Raw genomic sequence first — 26984 nt, forward strand, 5'->3', positions numbered from 1 at the left:
TCTTAACTGATCCAGTGCTCAGCACTGCTCTTCCTTCCAGCCCGAGAGGGAAACGAAGGCAGTGAGTTCGCAGCGCAGCCGGTGTCGTGGAAAAGGGCAGGGGGAGACCTGCAAGGATCCTCCAAGGCAGCAGAGTTAGCTGCAGAAATGCATCCTGCTGGTGCTCCCAGCCTGACTCAAACACTGGCTGCTGCCACGTTTTAAATGATGAAACAGTAATAATAAACAGTGAAGCTTTTTATTTTGAGAGGCACACTCGCCCTTGTAGTTATAATGTAAGAGCTTAATGTAGTCAGTGCTTACCCGGTACAGTTTCCCAGTCCCAGTTGGGTTTAGGCTGGCTGGAATGTTTGCTTCTGTGAAATACATCTTCTCTTCTTTGTAAGTATTTTTAAAGACGTAATAAAAACAAACATTATCTATTTTTGGACCAAAATTAGAGGACAAAATTTTTGCACTTTCCTCATACCAGAAAGAGACTGTTTTTCCTTCGACACTGTTCCCAGGGTAAAAGCTGTGGTTTTACCTCTGGCTATGTAAATGACTCTTCACCGATTTGCCTCAGGTGGAAATTCCCCTGTTCATAAATGGAAATTTTAATCTGCTAACAGTAAAAATAAGACTTTTTTTTTTTTTTTAAGCGAAAGCCAGCTCTCATTTTTGGAGGAAAAAGAAAAAATTCTCTCTTCACATTCCTTTTCTCCTTGTTGCCGTTGATGACTCATGCAGTGCCCTTTGCTGCTTAGTCCTGACACTTAAGTGATTTTTCAGGTGGCTGTTAAAATTCTTAAAGCATTTCTCACTGGCATCCATCTCGTTTTGTAACATGATACGTATATTCTGTTTATTACGGAGCGAATTTATTTGGTTTCTGAACGGTGCTTAATTTGGAATACACGCTTTAAACATCAAATAAAACCAAGCAAATAAAAACCACCCAAACATAACAAAGTCATGAGTTTGTGCAAAATATTTAGTGCAGGCAGGCACCTGCATCTGCCTTCAGCGTGCAGACAGCCACCCACACAGAGGTCTGCAAGATCCGGTCTTGCTGGGAAACTGTTATTAAAGACCGCTAAAATTCCAAAACTAGGAAGGTGAAAGTTTTTAATGGTATGGCTTTATCACCGAAGTCCAGTTTTATATTTTTGAGTACCCAGCAGTTGTGAAATTAAATTGGACTTCTGCTTGTAGGAAGACCGGGTGCTGCTTTTCTTCTGATAGCAAAGGAAAGGATCCAGAATCCCCCAACAGTAATTTCAAGATTAAATAGCGTGGTTAAGTTAAGCAGGCAGTTATAACTCATAATGGAAATTTGTGGTTTTATAGATCACTTACTTTCTGCAAAAAGAAATACTCCCAAGAAAATGTGTTGCAGAACAAGAAGAGGAAAGTTGTTTGTCACTCCTGAATTGTGAGAAAAGGGACGTAGCCTCCGTAGATTTCTGTTGGACTTATTTTGGTCTTGTATCAAAAAACATCTTCACCAGAAGTGAGTTTTTGAGAGGCATTCCTTGGTGGGGGGGAAATGCTGTGTGTATGTATGCAATTAGGTTTTGAAGCGATAAAGAAATAAACAATATTTTGTGTTGATGCCGATGCTTTGAACTTCTGTAGCACCACCAGCTAAAGACCTCAGATGACTTGTACAAACAACAAAGCTTCACCAAATGCCCTGTGAAACGCGGAAGTAAAGTTATCTGTATTCTGCATGCAGAGAAACAGGTGAAACAACTTATTAAAGGCCACGGCACCAGTGCCAGTACGAGGAGTAGAACGTGAGTCCTTGTGCCAGGTCTTGTCCTTGAAAGCGTTAAGTCTTGGGATTTTGTAGTGTGTCATTTTGTTTGTTGTTGTTTTAGTGGTGTTGGTTTGCTTTTGTGTTCTGTTGTGCTTTATTTTTGCAGTCGGTAACCCAAACTGTATCCTCGATGTAGCCGGAGCCTCCTGTATCTCACAGAACTGGGTCAGTAGCATCTCCTCCTGTCTAGCATTTAACTAATACCTTCCCCTCTGTTCTCTGGGATCTTGTACTGCTTGCACCACCAAAAATTAAGTGAATTTGCTTTTTCCTTAACACAATACTTTGACATGCTCAGATGTTGTCTCTTCATTGGAATTTCAAAGTTACAACTAAGGAGGTGTCAAACGAAGCCTCCTGGTTCATTTCAATATCCTCCTAAGGAGAACTGCCTCCAGGGGCTTTTCTCCTTTTGAAGTCCTGGGCTTCAGCTGATGACCAAGATAGAGTCTGAGCTCTTTGCTTTAGCTAACTCAGGTCAGTTCTTGTTGCTCGATTTTCCTCCATAAATATTTATGGGGAACTCATGGAGGAATGTGTTGTTCTCAAGTCCGCGATGTCCTTCATTGAAATGCGTAGTCACACAAATCAAACAGTATTTTTATTTGGGCAAGGACACCTAAATATGCCATTCTGGCCTTCAGCAAGTGAGCTGAGCATCTTTGTCGTCGTTCTCCCCCTTCTCTGTCATTCAGACAGTCCCAGGCTTTGACACTCTTTCAAAATCTCTTTGAACAAACAGGCTGCTTGAGTCCTTGAATCCCACCCCCTAACAATTCACCATCAGCTCCTAATACAGCTCGTGGGAAGATTTCACTTTATGGATTTTTCATTTGCGAGCATGTCCATCAGACAAAGAGAAAAAACATGCCGAGGCTCTGCCATGGCTTTCTGCTCCAAAATAGCTCTTTTGTGACAATAACAACAAGCAAACTGTGGCCTTGTTCTTGAAAAAAAACACAATCATTTCCTATTAAAACCACCATGCAGTCAGCTGACCCAAAGTCCAAGCTATGAAATTACTGCCACATTTTCCTTCAGAGGTGTTCAGCCTACAGCAGCAAGGAGCTGGGTCCTCACCCGGAATTTGTCCTCTGCTTTGTCCCTAGCAGGGGACAAGGCGTTTTGGTGGGACTTGAGCTGCGGGAAAGGAGAACCTGAGATGTGGTAGTGACCTCAAGAGAGAGGTGGTGGTTTTAGTCCTCATTTTAAGAAGGTGTGCTGGTGAATTTCTCCTCTCAGTTTTATTCAACACAGCCTTTTGCTAGTTTCTGTTCTGTCCAGAGACCAACACGCGGGGCTACCACCCCCCAGTCCTTGCACCGCTGGCTGCAGTGAGTCCGTGTATCCTAACGGTGCTGTTCTTCCTCAAGGAAATTCTCTGTGCACTCCCTTTCCTGGGCAACCACTGTCTGTCCCTCCACATTTCCACCAGCCAGTGGTCCCAATGCATGCACTACCCCTCACCCAGTCACCTCCCAGCATGCTTGAATTACTCTGTACCTGATTATTTACTTAAGTCACCATTTCCTCCACTTTTCTTTTTCTTCTACTCTCTGAATATGTACATATATCTATATGTATATATGTTTTACAAGTAAATTTACGCTATCTTGATAAAATGTCCTTTGGTGAGGATACCAGACATGTAATTTGATTTTTCCCCCATTCCCTTAGGTAACTTTTGGGCAATTCATTTTTGTGTCTTGGTTTTCTCCTCTTAAGGACAGAGGAAGAAAAGCCTGGGCGTGCAGAGCTGACAGCGCAATACCATTCAAAAGCTCTTTAAGCAGCACAACTGAAAGAGTATGTATTCTGAATGCGTTAATGATAAAAAGTAAATGTCTTTAGTAGTGCTATATTCCTACCAAACAGGAATTTGTCAAATTAGGTTGGCACTGCCACGCTCCCAGTGCTAGGTCAGAGCTTGGTTTCCCTGGGATGAGTGTTTGCTCTGATAATGCTGCTGGCTAATTGAGCAGGTTGTGCGTGTTGTCGTGAGTGTATCACAGCTGATTGCCGTATGAATAATCCTATAGGGCTTGATTAAAATTGTGAATTCACATCCGAATTTCCCCAACAAAGTTTAGGAAGTTTTGGACCTGCGGTTGGTTTAGATCAGTCCATGCTTTCCTCAGAGAGCTAGCACAGATTTGCAAAGTGAGGAAGGTCTCTTCTTCCTCTTCTCTCTTACTTTGTGGCCTGCTTGAATAAATATCTGTAAAATACAGCAGTGTTAAGCTGTTTATGAAGTTCATTGTAATTAGCAAGGCTGTGGAGGCTCTGGGTGATGAAGATGGAGGACTGGAAGGCTCAAAATATGAGACTACATGGAAGCCTGTGGCTGCGCACATCCGTGGCTCCGGGCTCCACTCTCCTCGCTTCCATTCAACATGCACACTGCTAGTTTGCAAGAGAGCCTAGGCACCCCAAATATATGTGATTTAAAGAAATCCCTCCCAAAACTAAAAGCCTATAGCACTGTGCTAGAGCCCAGAGCCCCATCATGTGAGATGCAAAAAGGAACGGTGATCCTCAAACCTTGAGCCCTGCTTGGTTTGGCCACGGGCGGTTCTCAGCGAGGGATGTATCCGGTGGCTCGTACAGACGAGCTCTGCTGCTCGCCTCTGCTAGCCTGTGAGGATCACTGTCATACACCTCATGTGGCTGTGATCCTATTTCAGACCTTGTGGCCAAGAAAAGCTCTTTTGACTTTTAAATATGAGCAAGTTACCAGCCATATTTGCAGACCAACTGCATAGCTGATGCAAAAACGCGGTTGCCCGCCTGTTTGGTAGTGTTAACCACATGGAGCAAATAGTTTCAACTCTCCTAAAACTGCTCTGGCTTCCTGTTTGCTTTGTGGTGCAATTAAATGTGGCTTTTTCTTTTTTTTTTCTTTCTTTTTTTGAGTAAGTGGAGGATAAGAGACGGTACTTCTAGGCTTATCATTACTCCACCTGCAGAAGCAGTGAACTGTTATTATTTACTTTTATTTATTTAGTGAAATTTATTTATTTTATTTATTTATTTTGAATTTATTTATTTAGTGAAATGTTATTATTTACTAAAATTGCCAATATCTATGTGGCTTATGACCCAGGAGGGCAGGCACGGTGTTTTCCTCTCCAGGTGCACACTTGGCAGTTGAAAGCATTCTTGCCAGGCAATCCTGTAAAAAACAAGGTGCCACGGCCACGTTATCTGCTTGTCGTTGTCCTCCTCCTCTTTCTCCCTCCGTTGCCTTTTCCTCTAAAAGCTGACCAGCCAGTTCATCTGGGCTACAAACAGGCTGAATTCTCATGCACCACGTTGGTGCAGAGAAGGGATTTGGCAGGGAGATGTTTAGGAGCTGTATATTTGGTGTTTCCAACCATGTGTGTTTGTAAAGCAATGCTGAGGAGAGCAAAGGCGCAAGAATGGGGTACCTGGAGTAGGAAAGACAAGAAACAACCTGAAAAGGGACACAAGGACAAATGCTGAGAGGAGAGCTATGAAAGGCTGATAGATGAGACTAAAGGCTTGAAAGAGTCTTTGCTGAAGAAAAAGGATGTAAAAAGAAGGTATTTGTATGGAGCAGTCATTGTAAGTGTGATACAGTCGAAAGATGAATAGAAAACTGTGCTTTAGGTTTGGCGTTGGTAAATCTATAGCGGGCAGCAGCCCCTGGGCCCAGCCAAGCGCTGTGGGATTTTCATCCCCATCTGTCGGGAGTCTCCCCTCTTCTGGGAGTTCTGGGCACTCCTTATCCCATAGAAACTTGTACCTAGAACCTGCAGTTGTGATGCAGCGTGTATGAAAACCCTTCCCTCTTGGCCGTTTGCCTTTCTACTGGCTGCAGCTCGCAGTGCGTGTCCTTTATAACGCAGCCTGAGAGAATATCCCTGCTGGGTTTTAGTGTTTATTTATGCATGAGAAATACTAATTTTTAAAATGAAAGTCAGTTTGTGTTGTCCAACAGCTACACCTGTGCCAGTTTTAGCGACCAATTGTTGTTCTTGGTGAGCTGCTTAGGTGAGGAGCTGCTTAGGAGCTGCTTAGGGCCGAGCTGTAGGTGCTGCATGGGTACTACCAGCCCTTCTGGCCAGCGTTTTCACCGCGTCTCAATAACCCAGAGGAAACCCAACCAGCTTACCCTTCCCGTCTGCTCTTCCTGGAGGTCTCAGGTCCTTACACTAGCAGGCTGCAACTATTTTTTGGACTTTCAGTTCCCTTCTCCCTTCCCTACAGTTTGTTGTCCCATTTCTCACAGGCCATGCAGGCAAACGTCCCGCTGAGTGTTCAGTGCGGCCCTATATGTGAAACTTGGAGAGCATGAAGAGAAAAGCTGTTGGGGAAGGAAAAAAAAAAAAGCGGAACAGAAACCAGAATTCCAGTAAACAGTCTGTTAAAAATATCTTCAACACATGTCAGGGGCTCCGATTTGAAATAGGCAGTTTCTGAGCTTTAGAAGGTCACGTTGAGACGTGCTGGTAGATCCGAGCAGAGCTGAAGAACGAATGTTTCGGCAGTCACATTTTGTACTGATGCTCAGATAGCCTGGGCTGCCAACTAGTAATGTTCAGGGAAAAAAATGAGTCAGATCGCAAGAATAATGAGCTTTTCTTGGATTATAACATGGAAAAAAAATGAATTTATACCTTAATCACATGCCACCGGCAGTGGAAGCTTTAGGAAAAATGGTGATTTTGGGACTCGTAAAATTGCAGGACCGGTCGGGGCAATGTGTAACCCTGACCGTGTCACGGCCAAAGGCTGTTTGTTTCCAGGGGTGGGAGTGAAATGGCCAAAGCACAGATCCACGTTCCGAATCTTGCATTATCCATGCTCCAAAGCACGGCGCGTTTTTTCAGATGAGCAAGCGGCCTTTGGGTATCGAATTGCTGCTGAAAATTTAATGAGACAGAGGAGAGTGATTGGTCTGCGAGCACGGGTGACGATTTGTATCCCCAGCTGCTGCTGCCGGGGGGAGCAGCTGATTTCCTACGGGCCAGGAGGTGCTGGTGCAGGGGGAGGTCTTGTGGGTGCCCTGGTGCAGCCTGGGGGGGTTCCCTGCTGCCGTGGGACCTGCACGACAGCCTGGGGAGGGGAAGGGTGGGGGAGAGCCTGCATGGCTGTGCTTGGTACCCAGCATAGAGGTGTGCTCTGTTCCCTCTCCTGCAGGATTCCGGCCTTATTGCACACATTTCCAGATGAAGAAAGAGCAGGGGCATGGCTGAGGCCGCCAAGGAGCCCCTCCCTGGGAAGGAGTGAATCCCAAAGTATTTTCAGTCTCCCCTGTGAGTAGTTTTACTGTGCATGTGTGTTCACGGCCTACCTTCGGCATCATGTCCTGTATTTAGCCCTTGAACCACTGCAGCAATGAGCCACTGCCTGCGGTTACCAGCACTGCGTGCATGATGGCAGCTGCGTCGGGCTGGTGGCTGCCACACCATGCGTTGGCCGCCAGCATTGACTTCTGCTGGGCATGTGGCATCTCCTGTTGTGTGCACACAAGTCGTGCGCACAAGCAGACACACAAGAGGTGCACACAAGCAGCTGCATGCCTTGTGCACACAGATGCATGAGTTGTGCACACAGATGCATGTGTTGTGCACACAGTTGTGCACACAGACACGCATTGCACACACGAGTTGTGCACACAAGCAGCTGCATGTGTTGTGCACAGATGGATAAGTTGTGCGTGTGCAAATTGTGCACACAGATGCACGAGTTGTGCACAATGATGCACAAGTTGCACACGAGTTGCACACACACAAGTTGCACACAAAGTTGCACACGCACATGCAGCTGCATGTGTGCTGCACAGAGATGCATGCATTGCACACACCCGAGTTGCACACACACAATTTAATTTGGACACGCACAATGTTGCGAGCACACACGATTTACACCCTCCCCCCCCCCCCCCCCGCAGCCGCACCCTTCCCGCAGCAGTGCCGCACCGCCGCGCAGGCCCCGGCCGCACCGCAAACCCCCCCACACCCCCCAAAAAAAAAACCGGCCCCCCAAACCCGTGCCCACCGGGACCGGGCAGCCCCGGGGGGGGCCGCACCGGGACCGGGGCTGGGCCGGGGGCTGGGACCGGGGGCGGAGCGGGGCGGATCGGGGCGGAACGCGACCGGATCGGGGCCGCCCCCCTCCGGCAGCGGGGCCGGGAGCCCGGCGGGCACGGGCGAGCGGAGCAGGTGAGGGGGCACCGGGCGGGGGGCACAGGAGGGGGGTGGGGGGGCTTGCAGCGGCTCCCGGCCTCGGCTGGGGCTCGGGGGGAGCCCCCGGGGGTGCCTGGGCTTGGTGCTGCCCCGGCAGGGCGAGTGGGGCCCCCCCAGAGCTCCCTGGAGCACCCCGATGCCTCAGCGGGTGCAGGGAGTCTGGGAGAGGTGGAGCGCTCTGGACTGTCCTTGGCAATATAAGGCTTTTTTTTGTTTTCCCTTGGTGAGGAGCATCTGGGCTTCTGGTGGCGCCTGCCCATGGGAGCAGTTGGAAAAAGACCAATTTCAGCCACCTCCTCGGTGAGGTGTTTTTGTTAGCGCCGCTTCATCCAGCTCCCGGCCGTGCCCGCGCTGGCAGCGGGCGTGCGAAGTTCCCAAACCTCCCCGCCAGCAACCAGAGCTGCAGCCGCCTGCGTGAGCGAGGCTCGGGCACATGAGGGGACCGAACCGCAGCGGGGTCGGGTGGTCAAAGTCCCGCATCACACGCGTGTCGGGGCTGGGGAGGGAGCTTTGCGAGCCGCTGGTTTGCGAGCTCCTGCTCTAACCACTAAGTGCACAATTTGTTGCTCGATGCCTCCTCAGGCAGCACTGGCAGTGTAGCTGAGTGTCTGTGAACTTGCCTAAAAGGCTGCTTGAAAGTTTCCGCCGGGGCAGAGTTCTGGAGTCCTCCCGTCAGATGCTTTTCCTACCCCCCGACATTCCTCTGCCTCTCTCTGGCGATGCTGTTTTGCTTCCAGAAGGAGGTATGGCTGCCTGCTTCCGCTGCTCTTAAGGTGCCTCACCTGAGCTTCCCATCCCTTCCCTTCCTTCTGGCTGACACTTGTGGCCGTACCCAAGGCCCTGCTGAACCCAAACGAGGTGCAGCACTGCCATGCTCAGCACTGCCCGATGAGCTCTGTGGCCCTGCCGGTATTGCCCTGCATGCATTCTGTTTTCCTCTCTGTTTCCCTGCTGACAACCCCGTTCATCATCGGCCCCACGCACAAACGAGGTTAGCTCCGGTTCAGATTGCATTAGTGCAGTTCTGCTTCCCGCTGCTCCTCGCTGGGATCCTGTTTTTTGGGCGTGTGCACGTGTAAGGCGGGCATGGAGCAATGTGAACGCTCAAAATAAAGGCGTGTGTATTTCAGAAGGGGAAGAGCGGGAGCCAAGGGATTCTTTGGGTCCAGCAGTTGTTCAAGGCCTGATCCCTGTGGTCTTCCTGCAGCTAGAATGCCTCCTGGGGCAGTGGGAAGGCCCATTGCTCCCTGTCAGTGTCTCAGGATGCTGAAGGTGCCGATTTTTACGTAAATACTGGTTTGTATCAGCCCCTCTGGTAGGGAAGGGGATGCTCTGCGGAGTTGCAGAGGCCTGAAATGTTGGGTACGTGCATTTTCATCCCTTGCCCAGTTGTCTTGAACAGATCCCGTCATACATCTGCTTCAGTCTAATGGTTTGTGTAAGCAAAGTAATGAGTAAAGGTGATTAATCAGGGGCTTAGAGATCTCTCAGGAAAGGCATCATGGAAACAATGCAGCTATGTGCCCTCTGTAGAGCCAGAGGAGCAACAAAGTATTGTGAGAACAACCGAATCAGTGCAGAGAATTGTGTGGCAGGATATAAAAGATCAATCTATAAAACAGAAGCTGATAATATGCAAAAGTCTTTATTTGAGTTTTATATTTGGCAGAGGTAGAGGTCTGACTATGGCAAACCAAATAAAGATCACCATATTCTAAACCCACGTTTGAGGAAATGAACCCCAAGCATACAAAAGCGTTGACTTCAGGTGTTGTTAAGGGTTTGAATGCTTCTCCCCACCTTTTCAGGGGTTTTCCTGCCTGGTTCATGGTCCAAGCCTTACACTTAGGCGTGTGTTGGAGGAGGAGGATCCAGAGGCAGAGCTGTGGTGTAACTCAGGGCTGTGCTGAAGGTGCAGTGCTGTCACAGGAACGGAAAGGGAGCACAGATGGCTTAGCACAGCTGGGACACTGACCTGTACTTTATAGAGAACTTATGGAAACTGTAAAGGAAACACTTTTGACATGTGAGAGCACAGGAGCTCTCATGTGCCAAGTCTATCCTATTAACTTCTCTGAAATAAATGATGTTTAGAAGCAGCTCCAGGTCCTCTAAGCAGTCTGGAGCATCCCACCTAATCCGCTGGGGCCAGGGCACAGCAGATACTTGCACCTCTGCACCCGGCAGTCTCCCAAGCTGTGCTTCTAGCACCTTTCCCCAGCATGCGTTCATTTTTAGAGGAACAAATAGACAGGTTGTCAGAGCTGCTAAGGTCACAACAGAGCTTCTGTTGGTTGCATCCACATCCTGGTATTGAGGCCTGGGTCACAAATTCTTATGTTAGGCCATAAGGCCAAGCAATTTCAGCTGTTTTTAATATGCAGTTAAGTTGATGAGTGGCACCTGGTGCACGTAACCAGCTAGCCCTGCTGAGGGGCCTTCCCCAAAGCTCCCACCTGCAGTCACTTTGAATTGCTTGCGTGTCTCTGGGGGCACGCTTGTGTGCTCAGGGAGTTTTCCCAGTCTGTTCTTTGAGGGGAATTTACAGGTTACTTTTACAAAAGTCTGATGCTCAAATGACTTGCTCGCAGTGAACAGCAGACCTCTTTCAGCCCATGACCACCACCAAAAAAGCAAGCTCAAGCTCAACACACCTTCAGAAGACTCCCTGACATGGGTGTGCTGTGTCGGGGAGAGCACAGTCTTGGTTCAGACCTGCTAAACATGTTGCTTGTGTGGTAAAGATGTGCCAAGTACATGTGTACATAAAAATTCCCGTGGTCTCCTCCCTCAGCTGAGCTGATGCCTGCAATGAAAGTGGCTTCCTGCAGTCTCCCACGCTGCACGCATCACCTGTGAGCTCCGTGCCACTCATTTCTTATAAAGTTGAAAGGTTTTTTGTAGTCTTGGGGTTTAGTAATTCTGTAATCAGTTTGTAGGCGTTAGAGCTTCCGTGTCTGTCTAACGCAGCAGCCTCGCAGAGGTTTGTGGAACACTACTCTGCGTGTGATCTTGATAGCTCGCTGCTTTTTTTTTTTTCACTCAATAGCAGTTGTGTGTTGTAAACACCAGAGCTGTGGTTGATAAGTTTATAGGAGGAGATGTGTGTTAGTGTGTTTTGTGTTGACTGCTGGCTCACTAAATACCACCCAGGTAATTTCAAATGTGTCTGCTACGTTCTGCATAGGTTTGCCTTTCTGTGCGCTGCACGTTCCTCAGTGTGCTACGAATTCAAAACGTGTATCATGCCTACATGCATTACATGGCATCCGGTAACGTAAGGGTTTTATGATGGACTCATCCCATCTGCATCTCAGCTCTGTCTTGGCCATCTCTCCTCTTTGGGAAAAACACACATTTAGTACCTTCACATTAAAGCAAGGTGAGACCTTAGGGAGGGCAAAGCAGTCTGTAGCTTTCCTGTAGAATAATCACTTGAGGCAAAGAGGGAGAGGAAGCAAAGGATTCATCCTCACCTGGAATTTTGTCTCATAATTATTTTCCTCTGCCTCTTTTTCTGCCCAGGGATGGGGAGGTCTGGGCATTGTAAGATGGATTCGTTGCCCATACGGCTCTCAGTAAGGCAGTGATTAGCACCAGTGGATACGCCTTTCCTGATTCCCTGGAAATGGGCCGACTCCACATCCCAAAATTACTGAGGGATTGAGGAGCAGGTGTCCACTACTAATAATTTTTGCTGCTGCTTGGACCGGGCTGAACCAGAGCAGGGGGCAGTGTGGAGCGGGTCCATGTGTATTTTATTTCTAGTTTCATGAGAAAGTCTTTCTTACCCAGCTTTTTACTTTCCCCTTTGAAAATATTCCACAGTGCAGAAATACATGTGAAAAGGGGATCACACTTGACTGCTGTGAGAATTGTGGGGAACAGCTTCTTGCTTAGACCCATGGAAATCTGTTGGTGCTTGCTCGATGCTCTGGGGCCTGCATTGTGCAACATTCATCTCTCTTCCTCTTACATGCTCTGAGAAGTCCGAAGCGACACTGAGCCCTGCCAGCTGCATTGTGGCTGGCCGCTCACCGCACCCTGTTCGCAGCACCTGGGGCTCCCACCATGCGTGCTTGCTTACTGTGAGAGAAAAACTTCAATTATTGCCTCTGTGTGGGCCACGAAGAGCGGCTCTTTAGGGCAGCAGGGGTCCTGCCCCTCTCAGGAAATGGCAGAATAATGTTTTGAGCAACCTGCATCTTGCTTTCGTGTTGCCAGCTGCGCCAGCAGCACTGTCCACGAGACGTGCTGGCTCCCTGGGGTCAGTCTGCCTGAGGGGCTCCTGCGCAGCCCGTCACTCGCAGCCCTTGCATGATGTTAGGCGTCCAGCCCAAGTGAATGCATGCCACGGGGCAGTTTTTAGGTCAGTTTTGTATATAAGCAGGCCCTGAGATAGATGAGGAGGTGTTTAAGGTCCCATTTTTGATTCACATGCTCTGTGCGTGGCTCCAAAAGGTTGATCCTGTGTGAGGGCCTGGCCTTTACTTCAGATGTACACGTTTGGCCACCCAAACAGATCAGCTGGCCATCCAGTCCTGAAATATCCCTCTTGGATGTCGTGTGTGTAGGCCAGATTTGGGCACTTGGCTTGTCTGCCCTGCTCCTTGGCCCCTGGGATGCGAAGTGCTGTGCGCTCCCTGACCTGAACCAGGCCTTGGGCCTAAAACAAATCCTGGAGGGCTGTGGGAGATGTGGCTGCTGGGGGAGGATTAAGTGTCGTAGGAAGGTGGAGGTGGGGGAATGTGGAAGTATTCTAGCAAGAAGACGATGTTCTGGGGCGTATGCAGTAGGAAGGCGAGGGTTGGGGGAGTCTTCTGTAGAAAGTGGGTGGCTACAGCCAGCGTAGATAAGCCTTAGGTAGCATGTGTACTCGCATGGGGTGCATTCTGTGGGTTTGCATCCCACAAAAATACAGACCTCTGTCTCACCCATGCTTGCCCTGGCTTTGCGGGATGTGCAGGCTGTGCAGTAAACTAATTTCTGTCAAGTGTGGGTTGAATAACTTGAACCTCAGACTGCCAGGCCTACAGGTCGTAACCTTACCATAATCCAGTAATCCGTACATTCAACAGGATGAAAGATTGAGATGAAGCTGGGACTTTTAGAAATCGGCAGCTGCAAGGAGAAATCTATGTTTTCCTTTTTTTATTATAGAAAAGAAGACTGCAGCAGTGAAAAGCAAAGAGTATATTTCAAATGATACCAGTAGAGTAAACCCTGACAAAAAGGAGTCACACAGCATTTGGCTATTTGTAAATGGCAAAGTGACCTAGAGAAAAGGGAATTGTCATTACTCTTTCTCATGAGGTCAGGATAGTGCAAACAAGGTTACAGCCTGGACAACTTTGTTCTGATTTCCCAGGGCAAAATGGGAGATGAAAGTGGGGGAGATACCTTGTCTGTCTTGGGGTGGTGCAAGATACCAGTCTGTGCAGAGCTTGCTCAATGTAGCAGCTGTCACACTGGATCAGATCTAAGGTTCAGCTAGCAAAGTGCTCTGAATTTAGCTGCGAGAAGAGGAGAGATTTAGTAACAGAAGCATTAGAGGCAGCACGAGTCCAGAGGTTATCCTTCCTTTGGCATATCCACCTTGTCTTCTGTTGGAAAACATCCCTGTACATCATGAGATAATCGGTGTGATGCCTTTGGAAAGGTCCTGAGCAATTGGAACTTGGCGTTGTCGTGCTGACATCTTAGGTATGGTACTTCATGGCTGATGGGAGCTTTCTGTCAGGTAGAAATCCTCAGCAGAAGGAAGCAGCTTGGCCAAAATTGCATCTTCTGTCTTAGCTTGTCAGCAGGGTCATGGCAGTTTGCTGCCTTCGTTCCCCTTGGGAAGGGCTGAAGGAACAGGTATTCTAGAAACCTGCTGGTTTTATTGTCAATGATCAGAGGACCAGGCAAGCTTGTTTTGCTTTATTCAAACTTATAAACCTTGCCTCCTCCCCCTTTTACTTCCCTCCCTCTTAAGGCACATGGGTGGTTTTGTGGTCTCTGTATCCGGTCCGTGTGTGATACAGCATGTGCACTGAGGAAGCAGGACAGATAAAACATAGCTCATATTTCTGGGAATCCTTGCCTCACTGCTGATGGGGAAGTGTTGTGCTCCCAGGCACTGCAGATAAGATGCTGGGCTTCTTGTCATAGCGAAGCACAGGGCTGCCAGCAGTACTTCATGATTCGGGAGACCCAAATCTTCAGCAGCATGCTGCTTGGTTTCTCTCTAAGTTTGTACACATCTGACAGCTGCAGAGCCACATTTTAAGTTGTGAAGTGAGCAAATTTTGTACTGATATCATGGACCGAGGATAAGTGACACTGTCAGAATTGCTCAGGGCATGTGCAGGGACAATTTTAGAACCAGCAGAGTCAGACTGGCTGCCTGTCACCTCTGGAGGAAGCTAGGATTTTATACTGCTGCAGTGTTTTGCTCATAGGCAAATGAATGGAGCTTGAGGGTTTCTCTGACTTTGAGACTGTGTCTTTATGAAGGAAACCATATGATGGCCCTCTGCTAAATGCCTCCTGTTTTAGGTGTTCATGTGCACATTTATCCTGTGTTTGTACCTGAAAGTGCAAGGTGAAGGGATGCAAATGGAGTTAACAAACTTATTCTGAGTGCTTCAGCCTTAGCTTTCATTTTCCCTCTGCTTTTACCAGGGTGGGGACTATGCAGTGGAGTGTTGTTATTTTTTGTTTAAAGATGTGTGTGTACTCAGAACCAGCAACACCTCTTTCTCCCTCTGCAGACTGGAACTGAGCTCTGGGAAAACAAAATGGAGCTTGGAGCATGTGGCCTGAGGATTACCTTACAAAGCCAGGGGTAGGGACTCATTGTTTGTGTTAACGGCTTGGTTGGAAAATGAGCTGTTGGGAAGATAGTTCTTCAGTTTCTTTGTCAAATAGAGGTTTTTAAAAGAGATTAAGAAAGGGTTGCATTGAAATAGAAGCAAATTCTATGGCAAGAATATCCCTTTGGTTTAAAGGCACTGGACTGGAAATTTGACTAAGGTGCTAATTTTCCTGAGCTATGCAGATATGCTGATCTTCCTTTCTTTAGGTCCTTTTGCACACTAAGTTTGTACAGAGCCCAGCACAGATTTGAGTTGTGCCCTTAGAAGATATGTAGTGAACAGCAACATTTTTCTCTTTCCTTGCAGGTTGTAGCTAAGAAGTGAGCAGGATGCCCCCGGGCATTTACTGCCCTATGGAATTCTGGTCCAAGGGGGAAAACCAGAACATCCAGGTGGACTTTCTGCTGCCCACAGGCATATACTTGAACCTCTCTGTGTCCTGCAATGCCAGCTTGGGCACCATCAAGCAGGTAACAGCCTTGTTCCAGTCCTGTCTGCAGTCTCCTGGAACAAGGAGTCTGTTCTTGGGAACGCCAGGGGAAATGTTTTGGGTCTCAACCCAAGTTGGATTTCTTCCATGTTGCTCCTTGTGACAGTCTCCACGATCCTAAATGTTTCTCTAGCTGCTGAGGTGCTGCTGGTGGTGCCGGTGGTGCTGGGCTTAATTCACTGGGCACTTGTCCAGCCCTGAGACATGAATCAGTTTTTGAGTAACTGTGGAATGAGGGCAAATTCACGTTGGTGACACAAGGCTCGTGGTCTGCATGTTTGATCAGTGCTTCCCTGAGCCGTCCAGTCCCCACGCTGGATTTTTCAGTATGAATGCTCTCGTGTATGCAGATGCAAGGAGAAGTCACCCCAAATAGTCAAAAATGCTGGACTGACTCCAAGTGTTCAGGATGTCAGCACAGCCGTCTCTTGCCTGACAGAAACTGAACAGTGAAAGCTGAGAAGTGAGAGAGAGAATTCCATTTGAGAAATAAAACGCTACAGTGAAACCGTGTGTAAAAGGCACGATACTTTCTTGTTTCCCTGGGCAGGAGGAGGGGTAGGGGAAAGTGAAGGAAAACAGAATGGAAAAGGTTTTCTCTGCAGCAGCAACCTGGCCTAGATGAGTCACAGATCACAAGGGACAGAAGCACAATGCCAGATTATTCCAAGTTTTCTCATACTGCAGCTTTCAGGTCAAATAAAAAAAAGGGCAAGTGGAGCTGATCGGTTCCAGCTGCTACGTTCCAGGTCTGTGTTTTACAACCAGTAGGCATGCTGGGTCAGACTGGAGGCCCATTGACTGCAGAGCTGTGTCTCCTACAGCAGATGCTTAGGAAGAGTAAAGGAGTGGAATATGAACGAACACGTGGAAGTGTTGTCTGCTGGGAGCAAAGAGGCTTGGAGAACTGGATAGAGTTCAGAAGACTTTGGGAAAGTGCTTGGCTCTGTCACAAATTTGATGTTACTGGGGCAATTTACTTAATCCACTTTTCCTTCCACTGAGAGTAATTTCTCATTTCACCAGGCTAGCAGTCAGCAGATACTTGCTGAGAGTTATCCAGGTGAGGGTTATTTGAATACCAAGGTCAAGAGATTGACCTTGCCTGGAGCACGTGGCAAGCACAAAAAAAGGAGGCCAGTTAAAGGCACTAGAAATAAATCTCCCCACAGTTCAGCAAGATTTGGAGCCCCCAGACTTGGCTGAAAAGCAGCCTGTGAGTGCAGGAATGCTATGAGAGTTTTGGAAGAGGGAGGTTGTGGGGTGGCAGAAGGAGGAAGATGAGGTTCTGGCGGAGCAGCAGTAGTTTCACCCTGCTGTCATTCTGTCCCAGGTGGTGTGGAAGCATGCTCAGTATGAGCCGCTCTACCACATGCTCAGTGACCCCGAGGCCTACGTCTTCACATGCATCAACCAGACAGCCGAGCAGCAAGAGCTGGAGGATGAGCAGCGGCGGCTTTGTGACATCCAGCCCTTCCTACCGGTACTGCGGCTTGTGGCTCGAGAAGGCGACAGAGTCAAGAAGGTTATTAACTCCCAAATCAGCCTGCTCATTGGGAAAGGTCAGTTCCCCCACCATGGGTCTCACCAGGAGCGTGGTAGGGCTGCTGGCTGTTGGTGATACATGCCTCTGTCCCAGCCAGCGTTCCTAAGCATGGAATAGCAATGGAGCCTGCTGAGATGGTAGATGAAATAAGCAGCATCGGTCTGTAGTGGCTCTGGTAAGGGAACAGTGTATGGGGAAACCCAAGAAGAAGGGTGATCTTCTCTGCTGGCAGATGGACATAGTAATTGCATCGTTACTCTGCCATAGTAATTACTTATTTACTCCGTGCAATTCTGCGGAGGAAATAAGCAATTATTAGTAACTTGGCTGACTCTTCTCCTTTTGACCAAATATTAAGCATGTGTTTAGGAAGATTGTTTCACAGACACTTGATTACCAAAGGGCGATTGCCCCTGTTGGGTGCAGGTGCTTATTTTGTCTTTCTCTCTTCCTCTGCATTTAGGTTTGCATGAGTTTGATTCCATGCAGGATCCAGAGGTGAATGATTTCCGCACCAAAATGTGCCAGTTCTGCGAGGAGAGAGCAGCAAAGCGGCAGCAGCTCAGCTGGGCAGCTTGGATGGAGTACAACTTTCCCTTGCAGCTGGAGCCCATGGCCAAAGGCTTTGGGACTGGACTCCTGCACACCCCCACCAAGAACATTTTTGTCAACGTCAAGTTTCAGTCTGGTGGGGTAAAGCACAAATTTTTCTGTGACGATGTTTAGCTTGTTTGTGTTTTCCCTTTGGGTACCTTTGGGCATTTGGAGACGGAATAATGTATACGTGGACAGTGTTTCCATCTGTTCAGTGTTCATCTTCATCCTCCAGATTCCATTGCCTGTGGAGATGGTTGGGAGGGATACTTGCACCTCCAACCAAGGGAGCTGTTTCCCTTCCTGACCGTGCGTTGGGTGTACTGGTTAGCTGGTAGCTGAGGTTGCTGCATGCACACGTGGTGGAAAGCTTTTTGTTTATGGGTGGAAGAGAAGCACAGAACCAAATGTATGCCTTTCCTTTTGAAGCCCAAGAGTCTGCTCAGCTCATGCTCAGCATATGCTGCTCGCAGACATTGGTCTGTGTTGCCCATGGCCCCTGTTCTTGCCTGCTACCCTTAATTAATGTGAGTTTCGCATGTTTTGCCTGGGCATGAAGCAGAAGCCACCCCCAGGGGAGAATGGCCTTTGGGAGCAGTGTGTTTGAGCAAGATGACCCTAGCCACCATCTGCCTTGATGATATTATGAAGATTTTTAATGGCTAGCATAGCACCCACATGTGCTGGTGATACTGCTTATACTGGACTTGAAGTTCTTGATTTCCAGCCCTGTGCTTGCACTGCTGAAACACGTTTCTGCCCAGTTTGGCAAACATCCCTACTTATTTGCTAATGCGTTTGTGGGGGGATAGGGTGCCTCCCTATCCTTCCCTTCATTGTCAGCAACAGGAATGCTGTTACCTCCCTGCTGAGCTATTGCTGCTTCTTGTGCTGATTTCAGCCCTTCGCTCATATTTGACGGTCCGTGCTATGTTGTTGGGATTGCAGGAGAGCTTCACTTTCCAGATCGCCCCAGATGAGTTCCCCATCACGTTAATGAGCTATGCTATCAAGAAGCAGGCTACCGTCTTCCGCCATGAGACAATGGAGAGCCCGGAGGACTATACCCTGCAGGTGAACGGGAAGTACGAATATCTATATGGAAACTACCCCCTGTACCAGTTCCAGGTGAGCCTTTTGTCTTCCTTTATCAGCGAGTCTGTTCCCCTTTGCGCTCTTGCAGGGAGGGTACGTTGAGACATGTCCTCCATCAAGGAGACATTGCTGTTTACAGGAATGCAGCATATTGATGGCAGGACCCGGGTGCTGCTTGGGGCCAGGGGTACTTCTAGCAACCAGACAGGTCCTTATGGTGTGGGGGGCTAGTGATCTAGCTTGTCCCTGGGTAGCAAGTGCAGTGTAAATAAGTGCATTTATACATTATGGTTCTGGAAATGTCTGCTTGCTTGCATGGTGGGCTGGAGGTTTGCTTCCTGGAATTTGGGCAAGTATAATCCCCTATCCTGCGTTCACCTGGCAGGGCAAACTGCAGCTGGGAGTGCTGAATCCTTCTCAGCAGTTTCCCTTAATGCAGCCATATGAGTCTGTTGCTGTAATGCTGGTTATAAGGCATGTCACATTTGTGGCTCTGGCAGTGTGAGTCCAGGGAGATGCTGGATTAAAAAGCAACAGGAGATAAATTAAAACTGAGTTTTGATTGTTGCTGTGTCCTTTCCGTATTTTCTTTCCACCTGTTTCTGCTTTGGGCAGTTCTGATTTGCTCGACTGCTCATGCCTGCCTGGCTCTGTTTCATCCGTGCTGACTCTTCTGTCTTTGCAGTATATTCGCAGCTGCCTGCACCGAGGCCTAACGCCCCACCTGACCATGGTACACTCGTCCACTATCATTGCTATGAGAGATGAGCAGATCAACTGCATTGCCAACACCCCAAAGATGTCTCCAAAGCCTCCCCCGCTCCCCAAGAAAAAGGTAAAAGGGCACAGTGACCCCACCAGGTCACCCTGAACTCACATGGAGATGCTGATGAGGTCTTGGAACACCAGCTGGTTCTTCCTGCCATTCCTGGGGCAGGTTCTTCTCTAGGGTCCAAGAGCTGGGGGTTTCCAATCAACCTTCCAGCTCCCTCCACAAGTGCCCAAGTTGTCACAGCCTTCATACTGCCCACCTGCAGCGTCACGCTCTTTTCTCTTGGGGCAAAAAGCGTGTGATGAGCGATGAGGTCTTGCCATAGCTTGAGAAGTCTTTGTTGCATCTATTTCTGATCTGAACCCTTTCCTCTTTCTAGCCAAACTACAGTTCTCTCTGGTCCTTAGAGCAGCCTTTCTACATTGAGCTGGTGCAAGGCAGCAAGGTCAATGCAGACGAGAGAATGAAGGTAGGTACCGGCTCAGTTTGGGGTTTTGGTTTTGTGTTTTGGCTTTCTTGCTTTCCTGGTTGCCTCGGTCTTGTTTGTGTGTGGTGAGGAAAGCAGGGGCTGATCGCTCGATCTCATGTGATCCTCATCATGCTTCATTCAGCCCTCGGGCAGCTTCTGAGCTGCAGCACAACAGGAAGGGGAAGGCAACTTGCTAACCAGCAGCACAGCAGCAGAGCAATGCGTTCTTAGAAACACTCCTCTACAAGAGCTTCTGAGTAGCAAACAGTGCTGCTCCCCTGCAGTGATGCTGCTTGACAGAGGTGTGGAGGGGCAGGGAAGTCTGCAGAAAGCAGAGGAAGGGAAATTCAGCTCTGAGAAGAGAGAACGATGGGAGATGTGGTGACTGGTAAAGTTGAGACAGAAAGCATGATGCAGCAAAGCCCTGGGATTTGCAAGGTGTTTGCTGGGAAGAGGGAGCAGGCAAATGGGAAGGGGAATGGCTGCCCTTTGGGAGAGGAAGGAACCAGAGCAATAATATATCATGTGTATAGGTGTTCTGCAGGACAAAGCTTTATAAAAAAACAGGCAATGAAATAGTTATTTCTTCTGTCCAGTGCCCCATCGTTTGCAGGGAGCTTCTCCTGGGGAGTCTCCTGTGATTCAGACTAGCTAGCAATGCTGTAACGAGGTAAAGCTGGGGATGGGCTTGGCCTGACAGCTGTACAGTGATCTGGCAGACTGCAGGAGCAGTGCAGATTTGCAGGCAGATGTGCACCCAGAGACAGCTCACAGCTGGCACTGCACTGCAGGCCTGCTCTGGCGCCCAGCGTTTGCATGCGCCCTCTCCTGCAATGTTGATTTGCTCCCTCTTTGGCCTAAGCACTGGCTCGGCTCTCAGTGTCTGCCCTGCTTTTTCAGCATGACAGGTTGCTGAGGTTTTGTAGCACCTCAGTGGGCAAGGTTTGGTGAGTATTTATATTGCTTGGCTTCACAGGATGGAACCTGTAATACCCTTACCGATGGATTACCCAAGCATTTTGCAATGATTAAGCAGCTCTTGCAAGTCTGCATGAAGTAAGAGGATAACAGTGCCCTTACTGCAGCTGGGTAAAGCTGGAGGTTAGGGGACATAAGAGGAAAGGAGTAGGGCATCCTATTCACAGGATTGGACTCCCTGTCCCATTCCTCTTCTAGTCATGGGTCTTGTGTGAACAGGTCAAGTCCCCGTGGATTCACGGTATTCTCTTACTTCTCCCCTCAGCTGGTGGTGCAGGCAGGTCTCTTTCACGGCAATGAGATGCTGTGCAAAATGGTGTCAAGCTCTGAAGTGAACGTGTGCTCGGAGCCGGTGTGGAAGCAAAGGCTGGATTTTGATATCAACATCTGTGATCTTCCCCGCATGGCGCGGCTCTGTTTTGCCCTCTATGCTGTCATCGAGAAGGCAAAGAAGGCACGCTCCACCAAGAAGAAGTCCAAGAAAGCTGTAAGTAAAGCCAGCGCGGGACCGAGCCAGGCTTGCCAGGGCTGGAGGGCACGGGACACCAGTCTGAGCCGAATGCCCTTTGCTTTCTGATGGCTTTGTTAATAAATGAGCTTACAGAATGACCGCCAGTAACTTCCCCAACAGGAACAGGAAACTGAGGAGTGGCTGCCTGTAGGAAAGGATGTTTTAACTGTAATTTCTTCTCCAGAAAGACTGTTAAGAAACATACCCAGCATCTGAACACATACAAAAAAGGATCATTTGTGTTAGTTTCTCCGTTTTGCTGTTCCGCAACTTCCTTGTTTCATAGTTGAGGTTAAAACCATCTTCTGTGCTGCATCTTCTTTCTAGTAAGCTCTTTCATGCAAGCGCATGGAGCAAATTAACAGCCAAGAACGGGGAAGAAAATGAGGAATGTAAACACTGGTTGTAGCAAAGCTCTAGGTGAGATACAATAAAAGTGCAGGACCTTTGGGGTTATTGTTCAAATGCTGCAAATTGAGGATGGAAAGTGTCAAATCACTTTGGAAGCTCTTGGTTTGAGCTTCTGAATCAGAGAGGTAGTGATATTTCTCATTTTCCTCACCTCTATTTCAAAACTTCTCACCCATTAATAACAATAATTCAATAACTAAGCGTAGATCTAAGTGCAGCCTGTAATTGAATTTTTGGCTTCCTGGTCTTGTAACTTAAGTAAGCATGATGCCTCTAGCTCTTTGCATGCGAGGACTTTTCTTTGTGAGCAGCAAATGCATCTGTTCCTCTGTAAATGATTTTTTTGCAGCCATAAAAGCACTGTCACCATGCTTTAAACAGGGGATTAGTCATGTCACCTTTACTAGAGTACAGAGAAACGAGGGACTGACAAATGCGATCACAGAAGATTTTATTAAGTCTCAGTTCTGCCTGCTCCTCTTCACTGCTGGGAGGTTTGCTGAGCTTTGTCGTGTTGACATCAATAGGGCTCTCGGGGTTACAGTGCATTAATATCTGGGGAGCAACCCAGGAGTCCTGATGGACCAGCTTTCAGGTTGGAGACTTGAGGCTGGAAACATTTTGAGGCCAAGACAGGGAACAACCTTTTTATTGTTTGGTTTTTCACTTAAGAATAGCAGAACTCCAACTCTTGCTGGAGGCTTTTCTTGAACAGAATATCTGATTCATCCACAGTCTGTGTTTTTGTGGTCACACAGGAACAATTTTCAGTTTTGAAGCAGTCAGAAGGAAATTTTGCTGTTCTGATTGATAAAACAAAACCAGTGCAGTTAGCTGAGTTGTTCATGTATGTTCTGGTAATGAGGAAAAGTGGTTGCATTCAGGTGAGCTTTTAATGTGAAATCACAGTATTTACTGGAGCTGAGCTTCGTAGAAAGGGAGTTGTCCACATCTTCAGGCTGCAGCTCTGAGTGAGGTGTCCAGATCTCGTTTGAAATGATTGGTAACTGGAAGTTCCACTCAAAGTGCACTCTGATTTTTTATTAGATTAAAAATCTTTTTGCTCATAGTACACAGAGGTTAACTACATGCATGTTGTTTGTCTGTGTGGACTGTCCAGAGCAGATAGGTAGAACTAAATCATTTACGACCACAAAAACAGGCGAGCCTGCAGCCTGGCTGGGATGAGTCAGAGCGTTAATGTCACCGGTTGGCTTTCGGTGTTTCTGTAAGTCATGCAGGAGATATTTCTGTCCTCAAGATGCTGAATCGTTGCTCTGCTGGACTTTATCCACCAAAAATCTTGCCTAGGGTTCTGGCAGGCTCTGTGCAGTGACTTGATGTCATTTAGTTAGAAATTTAGTCTGTTAGACTATTTCATTTAGTCTGTTAGAAAAGGTTGTTGCTGGTGGTGATGTTGTGTTTGGCTTTTCCCTCCGGTCTGAAAGCTGATGTCTCAAATAGGATCTTACTGAAGATGCTGAGTCTAATCAAATCGACACCAAGGTTTGTGAGAGGCCACTTGGAAGTGATTCATTTAGCTGCATTAGGGAAAAATGCTGACTATGTTACCTCCAACAAGTCTTTTGGTGTCCCTTCTGGAGAGATCTAGAGATATATTCTCTAGAATGTATCAGTGGAACAGGAAAATGCCTCAGTGGGGATCCCTTTCAGTATTACACAGTTTGTGGGTTGTCTCACCAGAATTTTGCCTTGCAGCCTCTTTGCAAGTCAGTCTCTGTGCTGGTGTTCACTTAAGCCTTGGTGTTTTCTGAGCAGCTGGGTGAAATGCTGGTTTTGCTGAAACTGTTAAATGAAGTCAGCTGTTCCATTCGGGGAACCCGAGCACAGGAAATCTTAGGTCACTTATGGGATATGCCTGTCGGTTCTAGTGGCGGGGAACTGGGTTGGAGCACGGAGATGGATTCTCTTTCCTAACCATGTCCCAGTCACTTTACTTGCTGGAGTCCTTCACCCCCAAAATGAGACTGGCTTGTGTAACTGGGTTGAGTTTGGGCTTTTGGGAGGTTTTTTTGGGGTGCTTTTTTTTTTTTCCCCTCTTAATGCTGCTGTTGTTGGGATTGGCAGGGTAAAGTTTGTCATCTATAGACAGACAGTGTTCATTACTGTACAAAGGATTCAAGCCTTTTCTTCCCATTATCAGACACACTTAGCATTCTGTATCATTTTCCCAGGTCATGTTAACCGCCTCTTCCCTGTTTCAAAACTGAGGCTCTTTGGTCTCCCCTCAAGCTGTGAAATATAGGAAGGATAAAAGTCAGCTCCTTCAAATATCATTGAGTGTAGAGTTGTGTGGCCTTATTGGACACTTATTGGACATCTGCAGCTCTGCTAAACTTTGAGTGATGAAGCTTTAGGCATATTTGTGGGGAGTGTTTGGTTTCATTCAGCATTACAAAAAGGACCCTAACTTGTGGTAAATATCTGAATTTGATGCTCTCTTACACTCAAATTTTAGGAGAACTTAAAAGGTAGGCAGCAGGCATCGCCACTTGGGGTGGTGAATTTTTTCCAGCAGCTCTTTGAGGGGATGCCTGTGCCCTCTGCAATGGAAAGCTACCTGCCTGCAGCATTCTGTGTAGCAATTTGCAGACTTCGAAGAACTTTTTATCCCTGGCTATTGTGAGGGATTTGCTTTGCATAGGGATATCTCTTTCTTGTTCTGCTCTTCCCTTCCCTCAGCTTTTCCAATTACAGCACCCTGATAAGTTTCTTTCTTTGCTTTCCAGGACTGCCCCATCGCCTGGGTGAATGTCATGCTCTTTGACTATAAGGACCAGCTGAAAACAGGGGAATGCTGCTTGCACATGTGGTCCTCCTTTCCAGGTACGTCAGGAGCTAGAGCTGCCTTGTTTTTCTGTGTCTTCAGTCCCCACCACAAAGATGGGACCTGCCCTGAATCCTCCATTGCTTTCCAAGGGGTTGTAGGAAGGGCGTACTGGTGCTGCAGTAACTTTCTGTGCTAGCAGTTCCTGTACCGTACTCTGTATTGTGATGGCACCTAGAGCCCTGCCGAGATTAAGGCCTCATTTTACCTGGCATTGCACTCATGACATAAGAGGTTGCTGCTGTCCTGCAGATACCATGTATATTTTGGTTGTGAGAGGTCAGGAAAATGAAGCGACCTGCTCAGGGCCATGCAATGACCACTGACAGAGCTGGAAGCAATTCTGTGCTCTGTTTTCTGGACCAAAGCTTCGGAAGATCAGGATTCATGGGCTATGTACGTTGTTTTTCAGATGAGAAAGGTGAACTTCTGAACCCCATGGGCACAGTACAATGCAACCCCAACACGGAAAGTGCAGCATCCTTGGTCATCTGCTTCCCCAATGTTGCATCGCATCCTGTGTATTACCCATCATTTGAGCAGGTAGGGGACATGGATGCTTTTTTGGGAGGCACAGAAATACCCTAGCTTTTTAGTGCAGGAGCATGCAATATCACTGTCTCTTGGGTGGCTGATGACAAAGACCGGGTACAAACTCATTGAATGGATATTGTTAATTCAAAAAATGACCTTTTCTCTTAACCTGTACTGGACCTTTGAATAGTTTTTCAAGTTGAAAGGAAGTACTAAGGTACAACACTGTCATCCATGAGCATTTGTTTGCAAATGTGTTTAACTGAGCTGCCTTTAAACTGCAGGCGGCACCAGGCTCTATAGGAAAGAAGAGGAATAAGGGGAAATGAGTGAAAGGAGACAGCTCCCTCCCTTTCAGCACAGAACGATAACATACTGTGTGGTATGAGAATTTTCCATCTGTCACTGCAACTGGCCAGACTTTTAAAGTGGAAGAAGAAATGTGCCTATTGCAGGAAAGGAGATCTGCTCTGCCAGGGACATATACACATGCTCATCCATGATGCACGTTCTGGCTCAGAAGCTTTAACAGATTGTGCCAGCATGCACGGCGCCTTGGGCAGTGCTGTCTCTTTGGCAAGCACATGCCAGTTGTAGGAACCTGGAGTGGCTTGTGGTAGCCTGGAGTTCAGTGACCCAGCGCCCCATACATGGACCATGTGGGTGTGCAGTTGTGCTGGCCTAGGAGGAAGAACTCATCCCTTGATTCTCATCCCTACTGGGGAAAGGGCACCATGGGCAATTAGGTTACACCTCTGAGCAGAGGTTCCACTGAGTACATTACCTACACCTGGGCTGTGAGGGGTGATCCCCTTCTCCAAAGGTAGCAAGTGACTGATCTCTAATGCAGCATAAATGCCTGAAGTGATGGCAAGGTGGAATTAAGAAATGAGGACTCTGTATTTGTGTTCCAGCTGCTGGAGCTGGGGAGGAATGGAGAACCACCCCGCACTGCACCAGAAGATCCGGAGGAGGTGAGTTTCTGGCATCAACTGTTCGGGTATGTACAGGCTACTAGCAAGCCTAGTTTCTTAGATCAAGTCATGTATTTCCATCTTGCCCACAACCAGCTTTTTTTCACCAACCTGGGTCATTCCCCAGTCCTACAGGGTTTCTCTGAGCTGAGCAAGCCCTTTGGCTTGAGGCTGAGCCCTCTGTATGCTCTTTTCTGTGATTCCCATGAGCAGAAGCTGCAACTGAAGGAGATACTGGAGCGGAGGAGCCACACTGAGCTCTATGAACATGAGAAAGACCTGGTGTGGAAGATGAGATATGATATCCGTGACCAGTACCCACAAGCTTTGGCAAAGCTCCTTATCATCACCAAATGGAACAAGCATGAAGATGTTGCCCAGGTGAGGATGCTGGGGCTGGCAGTCAGGACACATGTAATGTATCTTTCAGTGGGCAATCCCTCTGTTATGTTCGAGAGGCCACTTTAACTAGGGATGTTTGGCAGTGCTCCTGTGCAGGCAGGATTGGCATCACTGGGGCTGAGCAAAATTTTCTGTTCTGTCCCAGTTGCTGCGAACACCTTTGTATGCTGAGTGGTACCCAGCTGAGTTGAGCTTTGGCTCTGTGTGCTGTCCCAGGCTTATTACTGACCAACAAGGTAGTGCTTACTCCCTCTAGAAAGGAGGAAACTGGAGGCAAGAAAAAATTATTTCACAGCCAGAAATAGGATCTGGATTGGATATTCTTAACTGATAGTCAGAGACCAGCCACAAGCTACTGCAAGGGTGTCAGTGAAGCTCTTGCACTGAGAACTTCAGATGTCAGTTACGGGTGGTGTCTGTGCTGTTCATCCCTCCTCACTTCAAGAGCTTTTATAGGAGCTTCTGAAGATCCCCTTTCAGTCTACAT

General features: G+C 47.9%; 1 protein-coding gene across 13 annotated transcripts in view; it reads left to right on the plus strand.

The window, feature by feature from the left end:
• The window catches only part of PIK3CD (phosphatidylinositol-4,5-bisphosphate 3-kinase catalytic subunit delta), a 47276-nt gene that overhangs the window by 7509 nt on the left and 12783 nt on the right, over nucleotides 1-26984 (plus strand). For 3 of the 13 annotated variants that reach the window (XR_005814112.1, XR_005814115.1, XM_040533458.1), the window contains exons 1-11: nucleotides 7898-7989; nucleotides 15180-15343; nucleotides 16697-16925; nucleotides 17373-17602; nucleotides 18452-18631; nucleotides 19284-19433; nucleotides 19750-19839; nucleotides 21083-21304; nucleotides 24490-24586; nucleotides 25000-25130; nucleotides 26036-26476. Coding sequence is in view for 9 of the 13 variants with exons in the window: in XM_040533458.1 (XP_040389392.1) it covers nucleotides 15203-15343; nucleotides 16697-16925; nucleotides 17373-17602; nucleotides 18452-18631; nucleotides 19284-19433; nucleotides 19750-19839; nucleotides 21083-21304; nucleotides 24490-24586; nucleotides 25000-25130; nucleotides 26036-26476 (1911 nt within the window). In the remaining 4 variants the exon portion in view is untranslated. Of the gene's footprint in view, nucleotides 1-692; nucleotides 1967-6964; nucleotides 7081-7897; nucleotides 7990-8240; nucleotides 14843-15179; nucleotides 15344-16696; nucleotides 16926-17372; nucleotides 17603-17630; nucleotides 17913-18451; nucleotides 18632-19283; nucleotides 19434-19749; nucleotides 19840-21082; nucleotides 21305-24489; nucleotides 24587-24999; nucleotides 25131-26035; nucleotides 26477-26984 lie in introns of those variants that run through there. The other 10 variants (XR_005814114.1, XM_040533465.1, XR_005814113.1 and 7 more) reach the window with 8 other exon arrangements.

This window comes from Cygnus olor, chromosome 21 (genome assembly GCF_009769625.2).
Source record: "Cygnus olor isolate bCygOlo1 chromosome 21, bCygOlo1.pri.v2, whole genome shotgun sequence".
Taxonomy (NCBI): domain Eukaryota; kingdom Metazoa; phylum Chordata; class Aves; order Anseriformes; family Anatidae; genus Cygnus; species Cygnus olor.